The sequence below is a fragment of the Camponotus vicinus genome, unplaced genomic scaffold (genome assembly GCF_025532165.1).
Source record: "Camponotus vicinus isolate PSW18456_S1 unplaced genomic scaffold, iyCamVici1.0 SCAF_8, whole genome shotgun sequence".
NCBI classification, from domain to species: Eukaryota; Metazoa; Arthropoda; class Insecta; order Hymenoptera; family Formicidae; genus Camponotus; species Camponotus vicinus.
In genome coordinates, this window is record NW_028141980.1 from 9,048,218 (window position 1) to 9,070,281 (window position 22,064).

At 30.8% G+C, this 22,064-nt stretch overlaps 2 protein-coding genes and 1 long non-coding RNA gene across 6 annotated transcripts; 1 reads left to right on the forward strand and 2 right to left on the reverse strand.

Moving 5' to 3' along the window:
* The first annotated feature begins 1,386 nt into the window (after nucleotides 1-1,386).
* On the forward strand, nucleotides 1,387-10,119 carry Spz3 (Spaetzle domain-containing protein 3). 4 transcript variants are annotated; one of them, XM_083106319.1, is made up of 7 exons: nucleotides 1,387-2,915; nucleotides 4,286-5,160; nucleotides 5,228-5,465; nucleotides 7,646-7,770; nucleotides 7,923-8,192; nucleotides 8,478-8,603; nucleotides 8,849-10,119. In XM_083106319.1, the coding sequence occupies exons 2-7, from the start codon at nucleotides 4,712-4,714 to the stop codon at nucleotides 9,042-9,044; spliced, it is 1,404 nt and encodes a 467-aa protein (XP_082962445.1). In that variant the 5' UTR covers nucleotides 1,387-2,915; nucleotides 4,286-4,711; the 3' UTR covers nucleotides 9,045-10,119. The 4 variants fall into 4 exon arrangements, with proteins under 4 accessions (XP_082962445.1, XP_082962447.1, XP_082962448.1 ...); XM_083106321.1 differs by having other exon boundaries at nucleotides 4,373-5,160; XM_083106322.1 differs by having other exon boundaries at nucleotides 4,476-5,160.
* On the reverse strand, nucleotides 9,685-14,853 carry LOC145975665 (uncharacterized). Its single transcript, XM_083106324.1, has 3 exons — nucleotides 14,639-14,853; nucleotides 12,629-12,787; nucleotides 9,685-11,310 (listed from the first exon to the last, which is right to left on the reverse strand). The coding sequence occupies exons 1-3, from the start codon at nucleotides 14,697-14,699 to the stop codon at nucleotides 11,066-11,068; spliced, it is 465 nt and encodes a 154-aa protein (XP_082962450.1). The 5' UTR covers nucleotides 14,700-14,853; the 3' UTR covers nucleotides 9,685-11,065.
* A 1,711-nt stretch (nucleotides 14,854-16,564) lies between these two features.
* LOC145975669 (uncharacterized) lies at nucleotides 16,565-17,368 on the reverse strand. Its single transcript, XR_014440046.1, has 3 exons — nucleotides 17,302-17,368; nucleotides 16,860-17,065; nucleotides 16,565-16,697 (listed from the first exon to the last, which is right to left on the reverse strand). It is a non-coding gene; the product is annotated as an uncharacterized LOC145975669 (long non-coding RNA).
* Nucleotides 17,369-22,064: the final 4,696 nt, after the last annotated feature.

Consider the following 22,064-nt stretch of genomic DNA (forward strand, 5'->3'; position numbering starts at 1 on the left):
CTACTTACATTGTTAAATTATAATTATAGTATTAAAAATGTATATTATTTTGATTACATTAGAGATGAAGTAAGAATATTTCAAAATTTAAAATGTCTTGCGCACACAAAATTTGCGTTATGGTGGTTGCCAAGATTTTCAACTGAATTCTGCAATTATCGTTTCGAAATCGGTATCAGCCGATCATGTATCCGCATTATTATACAAAGAGGAGGCTGCTCGCACTCTGTACACTCGATCTCTTACAAAGAGGCTTCCTTCTCTCAAGGGTAAGGAAAGGTGTCGCCTGTCGAGCGTTTGCGCATGGTTCATTGTCGGTTGCACAACAATGAACTCTAACGAGGGTAAGCCTATCACGGGCCCGTGCGCGCCAGGCATTCGGTTCCCTTTCAGTCCTTTCTTCTTTAGCTTTAGCCGACATATATGTGTCATTAATATCGATTTATGATCTTATTTCTATGCTTTCGTACTTCTAATACATTCACGTGATCCTTTAAAACGAGTTCTTTGTACATGGAATTAATTATACGCTAATCGAAGTAATTAATCAAGTATGTTTTGAATTATTTACGCACGTATAATGCGTAATATCATACTTGATTCATTAAAACTTTAAGAATATAAGTCAAGAATTTATTCTTTATGGTGAAAAACAATTCTAAACAATTTTTTTTAATCGATTAATTCTTTGTTACATTGTAAGAATTTCCTCAATTTGATGATTCTCCCTTTCTGTGAAATTAGTGCGAACTTGAATATTAATATAAGATTGATAAAATCTCTTTAGATATCTATATGTATACACAGTAAAAAATAAAATGTTAATTTTAACATTTTTCACATGTCCCAGAAAGTTCACTCTAAATTTTAAGTTAAAATAATTCATTCGTCATATGTTACTTATTGACAAACTAAAAATGTTAAATAATTATGACACAATACTTTACATTTATTTTTGTTATTGTGACTTTAAGTGTAATGTAAAAATAACATACGAATTAATTAAAAATTACATGAAAAAATAGTTACAATAACTCATAAGAATTGTTGTAGGACATTAACATATAATAGTAATTATTTTAACTTAAATTATTTGTAATAGAAACATTTGATTTTAGTAAATTTGATTATTTTGTATGTCAAAGTTCAAGATTATTTTGAAGATTTACTTCAACTTTTCTTAGAATGTTAAACTGACTTTGAAACATGTTGATTGTTTAAAATGATTATGTTAAAAATACTCAAAATAATATTTCATTTCTAAGAGACATATACAAAGTGTTAAGTTATGAAGTTGACATAAATGTAACACATGAAAACGTTATAAAAATAATAACATATAAGTTGTATGTTAATTTTACATTAAAGTACTAATCAAAACGTGGTAACACAAGAAAATTTTAACATATAGACGCACAATTTTTTACTGTGTATGTAAATCTCTTTTGTCTTAGATAATCTTTAAATAAGCCTCTGCATTAACGCTGTTATATTTCGCATGAATAACGTAGAGGCAACTCTTCTAAAGATGTCAAGATTACAAGATTGCGCAATTGTACACATCAAAGGCAAATAGACGAATGGAAAAGCATTAGTTGCGTCATGTCAAATGGAGTCAAACTCGAAGATTGACACAGAGCCAGGCAAAAGTACTGTTTCGTATCGAACATCTCGGATGCGAGTAAGAATGATCCTTTTTAGATATACATGTACATTTAAATTTCTTTATCTACATTTACATTTATTACGACAAGTGACGCATGCAATCATGCTTTACCGAGAAACGTTGGATCGTGGATTTGCCCCGGAAGTCAGCGTGACTTGTATCGTATTTATATTCGGATTTTACGTTTCTATGCATTAACTAACGTGCATTATTCTATATCTGTCACATTACTCCGTTTGCTTTACAAGATTTTTTTTTATAAAAATGCGTTTTCAAAGGCATTGATCGTTGAAGAAAATAAGTGAGAACGAAGAAAATAATTAATCGGATAATTATACCCTGTAGGAATAAATTTTAATGGAAAAAGTATCGAATATCGTGTTCCTTCGTTTTCTGCTTTTTTGCGCAGAAAATAAGGCCATGTACATATATGTATATATTAGGATATAATAAGTATTGGTCCTTCGACGCGAAAGAACGATTGAAATCTGCAAGTACAATCGAGCATCCAACTCTCTTACTCGTTAAACGTTATATATTTTTCGATAATTGAGTGATTGAACTCTTATTTCAACAAATTTGACTAGAAATTACAGATTTAATTTACAGATTAAACTTGGAAACGAACGGAGAAAGTCGCGCGCGCGAGACGAACAAGCATAATCGAAAGTAAAGCAGCAGATAAGAGCGCTGAAAGTCATTACATTAATGACTCCTCGCGGCAATGAAGAATCGAAGGTACGATCAAAGTTAAAGGTAGGGAGCATCGGGACAGAGAGAGTGAGAGGAAAAGAGAGAGAAAGACAAATGGGAAGGGATAACACACGTAGCGTAAAAGTAAGAGAACCCACACCGAGTCGCGCTTACTCGCGCGATCGAGGGACACTTCTCTTTATTCTCGTTCTCACTGTGTGCACAACTGGCTAAAAAGTCTTCTACTTCAGTCGTCGTTCGCCAATGCGACCGATACTGCACAACATCATCATCATCGCGCCGCATCGCATCGCACTTCGCTCTACGTATATGCGTGTACATGTGTGCGTTTCTTTTTTTTTTCTCTTCTTTTTAATCGTTTGCCGATTCTTCCGAGCAATTACGACATCCCAGAACGGTTCTTCGCGTACGCGAAGTGAAAGTGGGAACGGATCGGATGGATCTTTAATGCATTCTGGATCGGTTTTGCCCCTGCGCGAGTTCGAGTTACGGTTGCTGTAAAAGTGTGCGAATGTAACGCGCGTATTTATGCCAGGTAAGATTATGCCATCTCATTTGCATGTTCGAGAATTACAATTCGCATCAATTTTCTCTTCACTATTTGCATTTATTTGCATAAGTCAGTCATAATTATATTATAGCTGACATCGTACATAAACAATTGTTGTTCTTTCGTAATTAGCCGATCTTGTGTTACATAGAAAAAAGATAATCGTTAATCGCGCGATGGATAATATTGTCGAGATCAATTAAATAGCATTAATTAAGGTACTGCACGCGAGTTGTCAATTTACGAGTCAATTAGCCAACACCCTCTAATTAATTTATCCGCATAAAATATTGATATCACTTGAATGTAGCGAATAAATTACAGGGAGAGAAAAATTTGTTAGGAATTTTTCGTACGGATCATTTTCTTTTTACACCGATTTCGGGAATATTTCGTAAAAAGTAGAGAGTGTTTCGACAAGATAGGATAGTCCTGCTTTTACCTTTAGTGAAAACCGTTTTGCATATTCGACTGGAAACACGGTAATCCCGGTGGGCGAAAGTGACGAGTGGCCAAACTCGTTCGACTTTCCAAAGAAATTTCGTCGGCCACACACGTTGGCGTAACAATCGTTATTTTATCAACGTTCTGCATTACAATAAGTCGTTTTAGTTGCATTTTATGCGTTTAAAAATAAGATGGGCACTTTTGAAAAGACCTAGGAGGAAAGAAAATGCGGAAATTACGAATAGACTGCGTATGTCTTTGTATGTAATTGTATTTATGTAATTATGATTCACACAACACAGTCATTATAGGTATTTTACGCTTTTCTATTTGCGCAAATAATATTTATAATGATATAATTGGGCAAATAATGCTTATAATGATATAATCAGGCTATTTTAACATGATTGATACTATATTGCAGATACGTTTTTTATGTATTATGTTGAGAATTTATCGCAGCGCAAGATTAGAAACAGAGAAATCATCTTCTTTATTTTTTTGCTCTTGTTCTTTGATTTAAAGTCTTGATTTAAAAATTTAAGCAATTGCTTTTTACTCATTATGTATTAACGCACATGTATCTCTTTGCTTGATCCGAGAGCGGAGCACTTTCCACGGACGAATTAAAGTTTATTATTCTCCCTTCGTATAAACATTTAATCAAAAATGTGATTGCGATCCGAATTAATAATTATTACGATTTTTTCTTCAAACAATAGATGAAGAATTAGCTGCGATAATTTTAATTCGTTATTTGATTTACTATTTCTTTTAATGAGGTGCTGGTGACGATTAAAATTGAGATTCTTTAGATTCTTGTAGATTTTCCGACAGTAATAAGAATATCTTATTTATATCATTCTCTTTTGACATAATGCAGTATTATAATTTCCGCTATGTTTCAGTCCAATCTTGCTACTTTGTAAGACAAGCAAAGCTAAAACGGTGATTTTGATCAATCTGATAACTTGTCACGCCTTGTCAATATCCAGATCAATTTTGCGATTGATCATGCCGCTGCATCAACACTGTTGATCGAGAAAGAGGCAGATTGGGTTTGCAAAAGAATTTGAAGGCAATCAATTACGTATCTAGGAAGCGGAACCGATTCGACATGATTGCGACCAGGGGAGTGTCTTTACTCGGGACAATTTCGGCCCCCCTGTCCTTGGAGCTTATGCCAAAGTCATCAATGACTCTATCATGATCTCCGTAACGAAGAAACGAATCTGTCCTACGCCGGATCCAGATTAACAATCGACGTAGCCTTTTGAGAGATTTGTCGTGAAGGACAAAGTCTTAGAGTCTGGAGATTATCTCACAACATTGAAATGGCATTGGTGAATTTCAGTCTACCCTATCAGTCGGCGACGATGGCGCCGTTCCTGTATCCTGGAGGACACACAACAGCCAACAATCTCGGCTTGAACGCCGTATTACCAGGATCCATGCCAAGCTACAACGAGCAGGAGACTTTTCATAACGAGCCCTACACACCACCGGTCAAGTATCATCAGCATCGACGTCAGACTCCTCAGCAGAGGAGTCAGGAGGTCTACGCGGAACACACGTCATTCTCGTCGACACAGGATAATCGTTACACCGCGTACAGTCAGGATTTTAGAAGAACGCAGCCCAGGCTGCAGCAGCAACAGCAACAGATGAGACCACCCCCTCCCTCTTCATCGTTTCAGCAGCAGCAACAGCAGCATTCTCAGTCACATGAGTCGATCAAGTCTCGGATAGAGGAACAGGAGAATTATCCGGAAAGACCTCAAGGGTAAATAGAGATTCTTTTCTCTTTTTATTGAGGATATTCTATCGATATTCATTTAATTTGTCTAAAGTTACACGAGAGTCAATGGCGGAAGTTCCGTCGGTCCAGATGCCAAAACTTCGGTCCATGCTGTATTGGACTACGACGATGATTTTGACGATTATTACGATGACGAAGACCAGAACATACCAACAAACGCACATGTCACACCTATTCAGGGTCCAATCTTTCTGAAAAACGGTTCCGTTCCTGTGGTGCCGCTATATTCGTATCCTCAGCTAAATAATGGGACATTCGTGCAGATACCGGTGAGTCTTGTACTTCGCTCAACTTTCTCTTTCTATTTTCTCTTTGATCAAGATGATGATCGATATTAAAAGTATGAAATATAATCAAGTACATGCATTTTAGTCGAACGTATCGTATAATGAATGATTATTCAATTAATTATTCAATTAATTATTCAATTAATCTGAATAAAAGTGCAGTGGCACGGATCTGAAATAAGAAGTATTATTCTTGATGCGCGGATTCGCAGTTGATAATCGACAAATGCGACCATGGCTACAGGGACTTTCAAAGTCTATAGCGTGACATTTCCCGCGTAGAGCACCCATGACCCCGGTGTATCTTTGTTAGAGAATCAACGAGAATGTACGATCGGACAGATGCATACACCTGTCTTAAGCGTTTCGCATGAATCCCTTTTACCTCTCTCTCGCGTTATTTCCAACTTCATTCAACGCCTCCTGCAATGACTCCTCTGTCGCGGAGTATCCGAGGTCGCGACAGAATTCTCTTGAGGTCAACTACCATATTGACATTGAGATGGTAAACCGTTAACTTTATTATATATCGTCGATTTAGTGGTTTTCCAATCAAAATAAATTATTATTCGCAAAAAAATTAAAAATAATTTTGAATTTTGAATAAAATTATACGCATATTTCAAAAATTCGTACAAAAACCAAAATCTAATCTGTATCGAAATAGAAAATTGATTCGAATTGATTACATGATTGAAAGCGAACGAATCGTACATTTATATCGATATATGATACGCATTAAGAATAATCGGCTAATACGATTGACATTCTAACGCTCTTGATCGTTCGTTGATCGAGCGAATAAATTATGAATCGTTATTATTATTCGCAAACAAGATTTTACATTGACATTTTATCATATTTTACATTGACATTTTATCATATAATGCATAGCGCATAAGTCGTTCGCAAAAAAATCAATCAGTTGAATAATTTAGTCGAAATCGATAAGGATCGAAAGACATTCGAATGTATACTTTACAATCTTCCGCGGAGAAAAATATCAAAATAAAACAATTGGCTAGGAATTTTCGGTGATGATTATGTGTAAATCATTTACGAGTATTATGAATGTCATTTGCGAGACTTGCGAAGAGACGAGAGCTTGCCGATATGGACTACCGAAATCTTTTCGTTCTTACGACACGCGACCTCGTCACGCGTGCCTACACATCGCACTTATCATAGGCTCAAAGCAATTTCTTAGACAAAATTATTACCTTTACGTCATTCGAATAGCGAATTTTCTTCACTTATTATTTTTTTATTTATTTAATGAGGATATTATCTGTAAAACTGTTTTTTTTATTTTCCACGTTTGTAATGAGATTAAGAGTAAGAGAGAGTTTCTGAAAATTCAAACTTTTCTCGCTTATTTTTTCTAAAAAAATATCTATAAATATAATAATAATATAATAATATAATAAATATAATAATAATAATAATAATGAATATTTCTTATGAAATTTATATTCCTTTTTTATTAATTTAATCGCTCTGCTCGAAAGTATCCGAAGTGAATTGAAACATTTGACATTTTTGCGACTTTTATCTCACACACAATACTTGTCATAAATATTTACGCACTCCGCATTCAGGCTCTAATTCGCATTTCTCTTCCTAATGCGACATTAGAAAAAACTCGAAAAAATAATTTTTAATTTAATTAAATTTCACATATGAATAATTGACTCAGCTTCCTCGCGCTGTATGAATCATTTCTTGTGGGCAACGCACCGCGTAATCAACGTCAGAATTTTCTCATATTATGAATGACGCCTACTGCATACTGACTGGAAGTGGAATTGAAAGATAAATGTAGGAAGGCGATCTTTAATTAACCAATATTGACTTCCGGTAAATATAAAGAAGAAATGTTTGACGCGAAATATTTTTCTTGTAGCAAATTTTATTAGGAAATTTTATTATTTATATAGACAGACAAATGTCGAAAACACTAAATTTGCTGAAAATTAAGCAATTGCTTTGCAATTGAAATTTTATCGCTTTTACATCAAATGTGCAACGGTAGAAACAGTTCCTGTTTGTTGCTGTGACAGCAAAATTCCTTTTCTTCGCGTTGCCTCATGATATTATTCATTATTATTTGTAATTAAAAAATATTAATATATGTATATCGATAAACTTTTATTTGCGCACAGATACTCTGGACTGCACTTTCAGTAGCATTAGGTGTCGAACTGAGGGGAGATTTGGTACGAGGTGTACCATGTATCAAAAGATATCATCAGCTGTTTTGTCCAACCGCCGGAAACACATATCCAATGTAAGTATAAATTATTCCACTAGTCATTTTATTTACTTTGAAAATACACATTTCTAAATTTATATTATCATGAAACAGAATAAAAAAGTTGTTAATATAATATATAATATATAATATATAATATATTATTTAATTAAAATCAATTGTTGCAGAGAACGAATAGAGCGTTTTATCGATGAAAATAAAGCGTTAATGAAAAGGATGTATGGTGATTTCGAGATGAACCCAGGATATGGATCGAGCGAACCTGGACATCGCACTAGAACACGAAGAAAAAGTAGAGATACGCGGACACATGACATTCCAGATGGTGGACCTAACGACGAATTACATGCAGAAGAGGAAATCGACGAGGAGTATTTCAGCAAGAATAGAAATATCAGGCAATCCTTTGGAAAAAATCGCAGCACAGAAAGTGGCAGGTACAGATTGGGAATCGAAATACTTATTTGATATTATTAGTGTCATTTTATCTATTACGATATTAATTAGTATTGTTTATTATTATGTATTATTTTCTTGTAGCATTTTGACTTAATGATCCACCATTATATATTACACTATATATCAGTAGTATATATCTTTTACATGCAATTATGTCGCAATTTTTTTAAAACTCTCTCTCTCTCCCTCTTTTATAAAATAAATTCATAGAAAATGATTAAAGAAAGATATGAGATAATATAATATCGGGATAATAATTTCAGAGTTGATGCGTGCGAATCAAAAGTTGAAATCGTGACTCCCTATTGGGCAAGTAACAGCGCCGGAAAGATTCGTGCCATTGTAAATACTCAACATTTCGAGCAGGCTATACATCAGGAAGTGTGCTCGTAAGTAAAACTGCATTAAATACAATTATATATAAAATATATGTTTGAATTTTGTGAAACTTTGAATTTTATGAAAAACAGAGTTAGTTTCATACGACGCGAAAAGGAAGAATATTATATATATTTAATTATTTATTAATATATAATGACATCTTATTCTATCTTTTTGTATTTGTTCATAAATATCTCATAGATTGATAAAATGCAGATTAATAAATATTGCATAGCCTATTTATTTTTCGTAGGAAAACGCAAACAAATCGATGCAACGGAGACTGCGGATGCGAACAGAAGTACAAATGGCATAGGTTACTCGCCTACGACCCAGACAACGATTGTAAAGGTATATTTATGGATTGGTTCCTGTTTCCCTCGTGTTGTGTTTGCAGATGTGACCCGGTGAATAACAATAAATTCTCTTCGTCACGCACGCGAAATTGACATGTGTTGCATATCTATGCGAGAAAGAACGTGCCATGAAAACTGCAACGGTTCGCTCATTCTCTAGTGCATTCGGACAATTATTGTGTATAACGATAATTATATACAGTATCTACCCAGTGATTTGTGATAGAAATTGTGCAACAAGTAAATGCGATTTATCGGCCAATTTATTGTTTTAATTTAGAAAATTGTTAGGAAATTTTTATAGCATTTAAAAATTCAAGAATGTTAATATTGATGTTAATATTGAATTAATGTTGTTTTATTGATAAATCTAATTAATCTTATTGCCAAATTAATTTTACAATTAAATTAAATCTATCTTCTCTCTCTTTTTCTCTTCTCTGAGATTTATATGTATAATTTAATTATTCAGTTATATATTTTTTCATGACTTGCAAGTTTATTTTTTATGTTTTTATAGCCTATTAAGATAATAATTACTACTATTTTCCGTATTGAATAAAATTGCTGCTATATCATAATTGAAAAACTGTTGCATAACAATAATGATTCATTATTTTTTTAATGACGAATACAAAGTAAAGTGAAAACTATTATAGCATTGGATTGATCAAGTTGGAAAAATCCATCAGTGAATAGTTTATTCGTCTGAGAAAGAAATTTGCGCAATAAGTGCAAACGTGATCAAAAACATTTATTTAAAACATCTGTCGTATATATAATATTATTAGATTGCAAATTAATATTTTTTAGTAATATATAAATTAATAATAAATTGACTTATTTATATGATGCATTTATGGCCGATTTTTCGAGCGATGAGATCAGTCGATAAATCGTACCGTATACATATATGCGTATACGTATACGTATACGTATATGCGTATCTACTAGAAAAAAATCATTTGTTGGAAAAAATTGAAATGGAAACGGTTTTATATAAATTTTATATCTATAGCATAGAATCATTTTTTTTCGTGATTTACATTTTATTTATATGTAGGAAATAAATGCCTTATGTTTATAGATTTTTTTTGATAATTGTCGGCTATTACTATAATAAAGTATCATTATATAGCCTTTAATCCATAATGACAGTGCGCACGAATGTTTGCATAATTTGATTTCTATGCGCTTTCAGAACTTATCAAGGATAACTTTCTTAAAATAGTTTTTTAATTTTTACAGATTTTGCACAATGTAACACGATTATACTTTAATTAAGACGATACATAATATCTCGCGCGGAGAATTATATAATATATATTGTTATATATGTGAAAAAGATTTTTAATATGTTGGCATGGTCTTTTGAGAACACATTCGTCTATTATTCTAATCGCTGGACGGATATCTGATAAGCTTTCGTCTTTACCTTCTCGTCTTTCGTCATTATATAATTAAGGTAACTTTTGTGACAAAAATAGAGGAAACGCTCATATCAAGACGGCCTCGAGGTAATATGTACTTATTTAGAACGCAACAAGGTTGAACCAATGAAGATAACACAACGACGAGCCTAATTTGTTCTTACATAGAGTAATTATCAAAGACGTCGTTTCGCCGAGTATATCAGAATTAAAGCAACAAGTGTAAAGTTGATTTTACAGAAAGCTCGATCTTAAAGCTATCTTAAAGTCGTATTAGCTTTTGAAGAAGAAAAAACATTTTTCAAAAAGAAATCAAATTTACACGATATGATTATGTTACATTCTTTATTTTGTACTTACAATATTAATTTGAACCAATATTATTCGTAAAAATCATGTGCTTATTTCATAATTTCCGTTTATGAAAAATAATTGAATTACATCGAGCGAGATTATATATGAAACACATATTTCTCTCTTGTATCTACACTTTTTTTATATATCTCTCAAATCGTAAAATCATTGGAAAATAATCAGTCCGCGGAGAAAAAAATTGTTAGTCACAGATTGACGACATTAAGTATTCGTAGCTATTGTGCGAAAGTTTTCTTTCTTTTTATTAGCTACTCTGACACAACTAATGAAAATCGATACGTATTAATCTATTGATCGTCAATCGTTAGATTAAAGAACACCATATTTCGATTGTTGGAAGATGTAGGCAAAAGATATTAGCGCGCCGATATAAAGCAGTCGGGTCGCAGACGCATCTGTCGCGGAATTGCACAAATCAGTGCTACAGATGTGGCAGGATTCGATTACGTCGCGTCCTGGCTGTGTCATGGAATTGCCACATAGGCCATCAACAATATCGACCTCATCGTGATATGGAGTGGAGCATTGACGTATGACAATTCGCTCGCCATATTCTAAAAAAAATTAACACAATTCACAAATTAATCGTTTTTTTACAAACCGAAAATTTGCTCAAATTAAATTTATTCAAATTAAATTTTGTTTAATAATCGATAATTTTGTTTGATAATCATAGTGAAGAATGAACTTTGGACATCGTTTATATATGTATTTTAATATATTGCAGAAAACGATAAAAATCAGTGATTTTTCCTGAAAGTATTTAATGTGCAATCGTATCGCGTCATATTTTATCGTAATCGCGTTATATTTTTCTATTTCAACGAGCGCGTTGTTGATTTAATAGCATAAAATTGTCGCTTACGTAATTTTCATATTCAGTTAGTAATCATGCTGATTATTTCGCGTGCATATACATGCAGACATATCTGTCACGCTAGAATTCCGTCAAATTAATGTTCGATATGTGGTTACTACCTTGGATTTATCGTGAAACAATGTATGCAATGGCAAATTTAACAACATACAAAGAAGTATAATTTTGATGACTGTACAAAGAAGTATAATTTTTATAACACATCATTTGCTTCTCTTTCTAAAATTCCATAGTAGATTGCAAAGGTGACGTTGAAAAATGAGCAATTTCAAATTCACACATTTAGATCATTATATTGGCACTTGGAAAGAAGGTAAATTTTTAATTTAAAGGAATTTTCTTTTTAAAACCTTTATTAATTGAAGATAATTATGTCGATCTAATTTGAAATTTTTAATCACGCAAACAATATATCACTCTAAACAAAATTAATCAAACTTGCGAGTGATTTTTAAAGAATAATTTTTTGCCTTCGCGCGTAAGTGTGATCCCGACCTTGTTTAATGTATTATCATCGTCATTTACATATACGTAGTATGATTCAACCGTGGTACACATTACCGCGTCGTCACACTTGAAATAGAAAGGATACAGCGCATCAAAGGTGCAATTTAAACTCCATTTCGTGATACGTCATTCTAACTAAATAAGAAATAAGCGCAGAGACGCACACTTCAAGATCGGTGCATTCGGTGCATCTCGCGAAGAATTTTTCTGCTTTTCACGTATTTCTTCACCATACACATATACGTGTGTAACGATTATTAAAAAGTCGTGGAAAGATATCTAGCATGAAAAAAGATTTGAAAAAAACGAAAAAAGAAAACTACAATTTCTCTTAAATATTGACTTCCACAAATCATTTTAGACTTGTCGTGTTAAAGTTGAAGAGAAAAAATCAGAGTATATTTAATAAATATATTAAAAATTTTCTATATAAAATTTTATAATTATATTCATATTAGAGCATAGTGTTGGAGCAAAAACAATTTTACCTTGTTTAACGATTTTTCGGCAAATAGCTTTTGTAGAACCATAATGGCCCGTATCGCAAGTTCTGATATGAAATGCAGCTTGGTGATCCGTAGTGTTCATAGGATCATTACACAAGTTATTTACGTTGGATGAGCAGACCCAGCAACGTAAGGCGGAACCTATTCAACAAAAGAAATTACAATTTATTTTGTCAATCACAATTTATTTTATGATTTGAATTCATTGCGCGCATCAAGAGACGATGAAGAACATGCGAACTTTACGAAGGGCGCTATATATTCTCGCGTAAGAAAGATTTTAGACTTTAGAAATCTGTTTAGTAATACAATTTAAATTGAAATCACGGAAGAGATATCTGCGCAATACAGACGGAAAACAGGCGTGATTAAGAAGTGACGTAATGCTGAGTAACTGTCTATATTAGTAGTGCACGCTAGAGTTTTACAACTACATACGAGTATCTGCCATTGTAAAAACTGGGCGCGACACAATATCAAACTCGAGAGGAAGTTTCACGAAAATAAATGTCATGAAAAATTATGATAAAACACGAAAATATAGTTATTGCATATCAAGTAATATGTAATATATATATTAACACTTTATATATATATATATAAAGGGAATTATTTAACTTGATCATTTTAAATTACTGAAACTATAAACTGTATAAACTGTTTGTATGAAAAATATTTCGGAAAACAGAAATCGCATAACATCAAGGGAAACATAATAAAGTAATCATTTTTGCTATCTTGTGTTTTTTTATCGAGATATGAAAATTATCTTGAGATTTTTATATGAAATATTAAATTTTTCACATTCAAATTTTTTTAAATTATTCCAAAATTTGAAAAGATATCGAATGTTCAGTAAAAGCGATGAACAGTTGAAGTCCCAATAATTACTAAAATATTACTAAAATAACTTTTAATGTAAATAATGCTTAAAATGTTGTATCTATAGTTGAATTCAATGCAAATATAATTGATTGATTAATGAATGAGAATAAAAACTGTAGTTAAATTCTAATTCATAAATTTTAGGATCCTGAAAATGTTATATTACCCTTTTTTATTCTATTCTATTTTATTCTTTTTATTTTATACTTTTTTATTCTATTTTATTTTAATCTATTCTATATTATTTCAAATTTTGAAATGAAATGTTCGGTGTATTATTTAAAAAATTTGAAACGATTTTCATATTTCGATAAAAAAGCAAGATAGTAAAAAACGAATTACTATACTGTACTGTTACTTGATGCTATGCAACTTTCGAAATATTTTTTCAAGCAATAAACAATAATCAAATTAGATAATTCACTTTGTATATATATGTACTTGCATACGAGTGCATGTCTCGCGCGCCTATACATATACGTATAAACATGTACTATGCATATATATATATATATATATATATATATATATATATGTATGCATGCACATGTATGTTATATATTATAATAATATATATAACTTGACATTGATAAATTATTTTAATTAGTAATATTAAAAAAATATATATTATATAAATTATTATTATAAAGTTTCACTTCTCTTTCTTTATTACTCAAGAGAAATATAAACATTAATCATTTGCATATCTCAACAAGTACATGAAATAAATACGATTTATAGAAAGATAGATTTGTAATATTAATATCATTCGTGTAATGATGTACGTAAATAATTAGATTTCTTATCACATAAAATTGCGTATACAACACAACAAAAATACTGTTTTTTAATAACATAAATGACAACGTAATTTAAAATTTCTGAAATGAAATAAATAATAAATCTAATACGTAACATGCAAAATTTAAATAAGTAAGAAAGAATAACTAATATTTTAGATATTTTCAATATTCATAAAACAAAAATTCAAAAGGACTATTTAAAATAGTCAAACATCTAATATTTTATTCCCGCAATTTTTATTTAAAAAACAAATATATTTTCAAATTTTTGCTCTGTTAACATTTGCAGAGCACAAAGACTCACCTGACGTTATGAAAAGAGCCATCCCGAGGATCAGCATCGCTGTTCGTTCGATGGAAATCATTTCGGATATTAAAATATGATTGCTTGAATTTACACAAAAAAATTAGCAACAAAATTTCGTTCTCAAAAGTGACAGTAGATGCTATCGAACGATTCAGATGTTCGTTTGAAAACTGCCGATACCAAACGTGTCCAGTATGATACTGAGGAACCAACACCCTCTTTACCAAGAGCACTTGTCTCTTCCTCTCCCTCTCTGTCTTCTGTCTCTCTTTTTCTAACTGCCAATCGCTACGAAGTCTCTTGTTCTACAACGTGTGGTTCCTTTTTATGAGAGATGTAATTAAGGTTTATTTCATTGTGTGTCAGAGATGTAAGTATATAGAATACTGAGCAAAATTTTAGCACTTTTTTCAAGTTAATACCTTTTTATTTAGATCTGGTCTTTTTTTTAATGAGACATATATAACGATTTAATATTTTTGTTTCTTTATTCTAAATAATCTGCGCAATAAGTATGTGTAAAATAAAAAAACTACTAAAATCAGATCAATGCTCTATACTTCAATTTTATATGTATATTTTTCTCGACAATTTTTGAAACATTTAATTTGATATTGTAAATTTGTGTCCTGCCGACTGATTAAGAGAGGTCAGGAAAGCACTTAACCCTATTGAATATTACCGACCTCACTTTGGTATTTAACCTGTTCACCTTGGTAATCGCTTCTGCGGCGTTCATTCATCCGTTTGATCTATATATGCGTGTGTTATACACATAAAGTAAAGTTCATCGTTGCAGAGGAGGACGTTGCGAATCTAGAAAGTCTAGTTTCATTTGACGACTGGTGCTCCAATTATAAAACTCTTTAATCTTCAACAAAATGTCTCTTCCGGTCAAGCGTATTGAGATATATAAACTTCAAATAGATAATGAAAAAAAATCTCGCAGATCTTTAACATTAAATTAATGACATTGCATTTATAAAACTAAATATACATAATTAATATAAAATTTTAAGAAAGAAGAAAAGAAGGAAAGAGAGAATATATATGTATCATGTGTACATATTTTTTTAATGTAAAATATCTCATAAAATATTTATATTTTTCAATTATCTTAAAACACTTAAGGTATGCGCTACATGTATATCTAAAAATGAACTTAATGCGTACGATATCGCGAGCGTGAATTTATGTTAAATAGAGCTTGAATGTTTGAAGGTAATAATACCATTTGTCACGGCTCCGTATCAACTTCATTTCACTAATATTCAATATTTTAAATTAAATCCATTTGTAAAATTACAACACACAAAAAGTGATAGAAGGATTCTATATTTGGAAATATAATGTGTCCTTCTCTACATCGTGTTACTCGTAAACATAATCATTGACGTACATATTTAAGCTTACATTAAAATGATGGTACCATTAAGTTAATTGCACGATTAAGCGCATCCTTATCCATATTATGGTACGTTCTATCCGGTGTGGCCAGTATTATTTGTCAAAAACCGTTTATATTTTCGTGGTTCGACAGGAGTGTAAAGTCATTTGTTTATATTTTAAAAAGAGCATTTGCAAGAGAAAAATTATGACAACTGATTCCAAATGACTCGATATGGCAAATATAATGTTTTCTAGGCCTGCTTTAATAATATAATAGGAAAATTTAATGAACATTCTCTACAAGTATCTCTTTTGTATTTAACTAATGTTTCGAAGGTCGTTTCTTTCGAGCATAGAAACATTTCTACGAGCAAGAGCAAACATTTCAAAACTTGTTACAATTTCTTAGTGTATGATTACAAGTATGTATAAAAATTTAAATACCAGCAATTTTTACGATGAAATGTCTGCGCGCATTTTTACGTTAACACCCACGAAATAATTGTGACAAATCCAAGATTCCATTTTGATATCGGATTAAATAATCCTTTACTGTTGCAGCTGTTTTCGTTGCAAAAATAACACTTGATATCCGAATGTGGAAAACTATCTTCATAGTCGCAATATTTGTTTACTTGGCGTGATAATACGCAGGCTCGTACTGTTACTAAAATATTTCTATCTGTAATATTTTACATCGATATTTCAATTTTGTTGCGTGTCCAATTCTTTACCTCATCTACTATATTAAGTTATATAAAGCTGATTTAAAATATATTTATTATTTCAATGATATTTCATATCAAATTAAAATGCAATGTCTACGTACACAATATGATACTTTTGTGGCAATGATGAGATTCGTTCCGAGGACAGGCAACCAGGTCAAAAGCAGTAGGCGTATAAGGATCATTGCAATCTCCTTTATGCCCATGTCTTAAATCCGTGTTGCATTCATAACACCATAAATGTTCCTCTCTTGAATAACTCGCTGAAGATTTTTAAATAATATTTCTCTCGCGTTAATCGCATTATCTTGTTTGAAGAAAATAATAGCAATAATGAAATAACTTTATTCAATGCAATTGATAAATTAGAGAATGAACATATGTGCGATAAAAAATTGATGTGCACGCAAAAGGTAAGACGATAAACAAGAATAATGCTAAGACAATTCAAATATTGACGAAAAATTTCATGTGATTCTCTTTCCACTATTTTATAATTCTATTACAATAATAAAGAGATATTATGTTGTAAAATTTACTTACTCATATGCAAAAAGCCAGAAAGTATAATCACGGATGAGAGAAGTTTAATTATGTTGAACATGTTTCGGGAGAAAGAAAGGAAGATCTCGATAACTCGAAGAATATTCTCCTCGCGAGATCTTATCTATCTTATCTATGATATCAAGTAGATGGTGCGCGACACGTTGATAACGCATAATGAGCGTGGAAACAGTTAAATTATTATTTCGCTTTGCAAAAAGAAATTAATGTAATAGAGTATCTCTTGCTCGTTTTCATGTTGGAGAATTTACATTTTTGCTATTCAAATTTGCAGATTTAGAGGATTATATAGGAGGAATTATTGAAATGATTCTGAATGATTTTTGACATATCAATAAGTGTGTTACCTCTTACCTGATTATATTCTCCTATCACTTTGCCAATTTTCGAGTTCAAACTACGATTGTAAAATAGACCGATAATATAGGTATTGTTAATGTAATTTTGATATGTCAAAAAATTTATATCAATCATCGATAATATCAATAGCAACATGCTTGTGTTATCGACATTTCGTAGCATGGAACACAACCCGAAATTGTGTATTACCCACTGAAAACATTCGTAGATATTGGCTTCTACAAAGCCAATGTCCATGAATGTTCTCAGAGGGTAATATATAGGCTGTGTTCCAAAATTCACTGCCAGTACTGAAAATCTATAGTGTACGTCACGTAAACTATAGATTTTCAGTACTGGCAGTGAATTTTGGAACGCAGCCCGAATGTGCACAATTTCTGGCTTTGTTCCGTGCTATATGCACGAAATGCCGGTAGCACCAGAGTATAACAATCATTATTTTGAAAATAATATATAAATATGATAAATAATAATTTTTATAAAAATAATTTTTATAAATTACTTACCTATATGTGTATGTATGTGTGCCCATACGTTGTCCAAATGATTTTAAGTATAAGAATAGACTATATGAATATCGGAGTATGTTACCGCCGGCATAGCTCTCAGGTTCATGAGAGTACTGAAACCTCCTCACCTGGCAAATGCCTTCGTTAAGGCAGAGATACAGGGGAGGAAAAATTGAGGAGGAAAAATTTTTTTATTTTTTTTATTTTTTTTAATAGAGTTAAACACACAGAATATAATACATATAAAAAATATATATTACATAATTATAATATATACAACGTAAATTATTATTAATTTGCAATTACATAAAAAACACATTACAAAATATTAAATTACGTAATAAAAAATAATTACATTACAAATATATATATTACAAAATTTAATGCAGAATATATAAAATACAATCCATTAGAAATATGTATTACAAAATATAATACAAATTTAATATAAACTATAATTTTAAACTTAATACATAATAAAATTTATTACACGAAAGTGTCCAAAGTATACGTATAATAAAATACGTAAAATTTACTAAAAATTTTTACATAGACCAGACAAGACTGATTAGTGATGACTAATTACGCAATATTTATTATTAATAATCGACATAGAATAATATAATTTAATTAGTTTTATATAAATAACGTATAAACGTAAATAATCATGATCAAAAGAGTCATTAATAAAATTATTGATCATTTCTTCGATTGTAGAACAAAGTATTTGCATTATTGACGCATTTCGTGCAGATCATGAAAAGAAATATTTAAAACGTGTAAAGATAGAACAAGCTTTGATGTAAATCAAAGATTAAATTACAAAATAAATTGCGATTTAAAATTCGCGAGAAAACGCGAAATATTTAAAACGTGTAAAGATAGAACAAGCTTTGATGTAAATCAAAGATTAAATTACAAAATAAATTGCGATTTAAAATTCGCGAGAAAACGCGAGAAAACGCGTTGACAGACGAAGATATTTTAGCAAACATTTGTGATCCGTATTGTTTATGAACATAAAATTCACTGTCCGATTTATTTGCGATTAATATATACGCGACTTTATACGAATTTCACGATTGAGAATAAAATACATATCCTATTTTTCGCATGATTAGCTGAATAAGAAGAAATGAGCTCTATAAACTTTAAAATATAATTAAAAATCGCATTGTGGCCACGTTTAATAGAAAATAACGGAACGAATGATTTTCATTAATATAGTTATCGATCATCTTTCAAATTATAGAAGAAAATATTAAAAACAATATTCAAAGACGTGGAAAGATAAACAAAGCTTCAATGTATAAGTCAACGATTAAATTATAAGATAAATCGCAATTTAAAATTCACGAAAAAACGCGACGAATAAATAAGTCGATAATATGCGGAATATTTGATCGCGATACGTATAATTTTTATAATATAATAATCGAAGCTCTCAATAGACACGTGCGCGATATAATTATTATCACGTAAATATAGAAAATCGAAATATTTCAACAATCATTTGAGGTCTGTAATGTTTGTGAATATGCAATTCAGCGACCGAATTACTGCGAATTTTTATAAGATATATCGCGATTTAAAATTCGCGATAAAATGCGACGATAAATAAATCGATAATATTCAAAATATTCAATTGCAGATACGCGAGTGACATACCGGTAATCCGATAAAAAGAGGAGCGACCTTAAAAATGGAGAACGATTAACATGTTGTTTCTACATCAGATTTCGCAAGATCAATCTGCGAAGAAAAGTTAAGTGATCCATTGAACGTCGGGAATTCCATCGTAGGAGGGAACGAATCCTGGATCTTCCGGACTATTCCCGATAGCAATGATTTCAGTATTAAATCAAAGACAATTATCCCTCGTCATTATTTTCAATTCACGAAATTGATATTCACGTCAGAAAACATGTTCTTCCATTACAAAGAAATATATTTCTTTATTGAAAATTAAATGGATATAACCTTTGTTATTAAAATGTGATTACGAACGATTATATTTATAAATAATAAAATACATGCATTATTGGAGTTTGTGTTAAATGTGCGAACACATAAGTTGGGGTACCGTCTGCGCGCGCGAGACGAATCGAACCCAATAACAGCAAGATTTAAAAAATTTCAATTCGAATAGTGTTCAAAATAAAATAAATGAAATAATTTTAAATATATAATTAATACTAGATTACTTATCTAGATTCTTATTCTTGTAACGTTTAAATCAATAATCTTTTTTTCTTTTAATCAATATCTTACTGATATAAGGATACCCATTCGATTCGTCTCTAAATTTTTAAGTATTCGCACATTTTATGTAACATTCATGTATAATTTCGCGTATATATAATATATAATATTAATAAAAATTATAAAAATATTTTGGATACGTTAATTTGTGCATGTATTTTATTATAAATATATATAAAATGGTATATATCTAAAAACTAATATTCTAAAATGGCGATGGATGTCCAATACCTGCAAATAGTTTCTTAAAAGAAACTAAAATCTAATATTAATATCCCAAGTACCTAGAAATAATTAATAATTAATAATCAAATATATTCGTTCGTAATCATTTTTATCAAACAGTTAATAAAAACTAATTACAATATGAAATTACTTGAAAAATAAATATTTATACACAACGCTATATCCATATTTAATCTACTATTAAATCTTTCTGGCATTAAACAATAATAATACCAATCCTAATAATGACAGAACATTTTTAACGAAAAGAAAAAAATAGATGCATTTCCCTCACATCTAAATATATATTATTTAAATAAATTCGACTTTAAAGAAGCGTATGGCGTTCGTCGTTAATTGACTACCGAAACCATTGCTGTCAGAAATTGCCAGGAAAACCTGGGATTAGTTCCATTCTTACAATAAAAATTCCCAATTTTCAACGGGGCACTGAACTAGACGTCGCGAATGGATCTTAAACAACTAAAAACTACAAAAACTAATAAGAAATAATTCTCCATGATGAGAATCGTTTCGACTCCTCGGCTGTACGAGCCACGCAACTTTCATTAACGTTTACCTAACGAAAAAAACAACGATAAGACTTTTTATTACAACGACAATCTCGTCTAAGAGCGCGAAAAGAACGAGGAAAAAATACGGTATTTTCGCAACCGTAATTTATTAATTTATTTATAAATATTTTCCGATACGAAATTCGTAAATACAAATATAATTGAAAATACAAATTATTAAATTCATAATAATTAACTCGCGATTTTATAATATCGAAGGTGATCGTTAAATTCTGTGAAGCTAATATTTAATCGTTGACTTATAACATCGAATCTTCACTTATTCGATATTTCTTTATATTTAATTAGCAATATTTAGGAATATTATCTAACGAGAGGGATAAAATTCTTTTGTTAAAACAATAATTTTGTATAAGAACGCGAAAACAACGCGAAAAGAACGCGGAAAAAGCACGATATTTTCGTAATCATAATTTATTCATTTCTTTTACGAATACGAGTATTCAGTTCCGCGCGATATGGAATTCATAAATAGATAAATCTAACGAAAAGTATATCATTAAATTCATAATAATTGACTCACGATTCTATAACGAAGACATTCGTCATATTTTATAAAGCTTATATTTAATCATTAATTTAGCATCGAATTTATACATTTCATATAAAAATTTTCCGAATTTATTAATGATTCTTTGATATGAATATATAAATAGTTACTCTTTTATGAATATTTCAAAAATATGTACTATAGAAAGAAATATGTTAATTTAACAAATTACTATTATATAATCATTATACGTATACTTTCGACCATTTTTCCTGTAATTTACATAAGAATGCATTGATA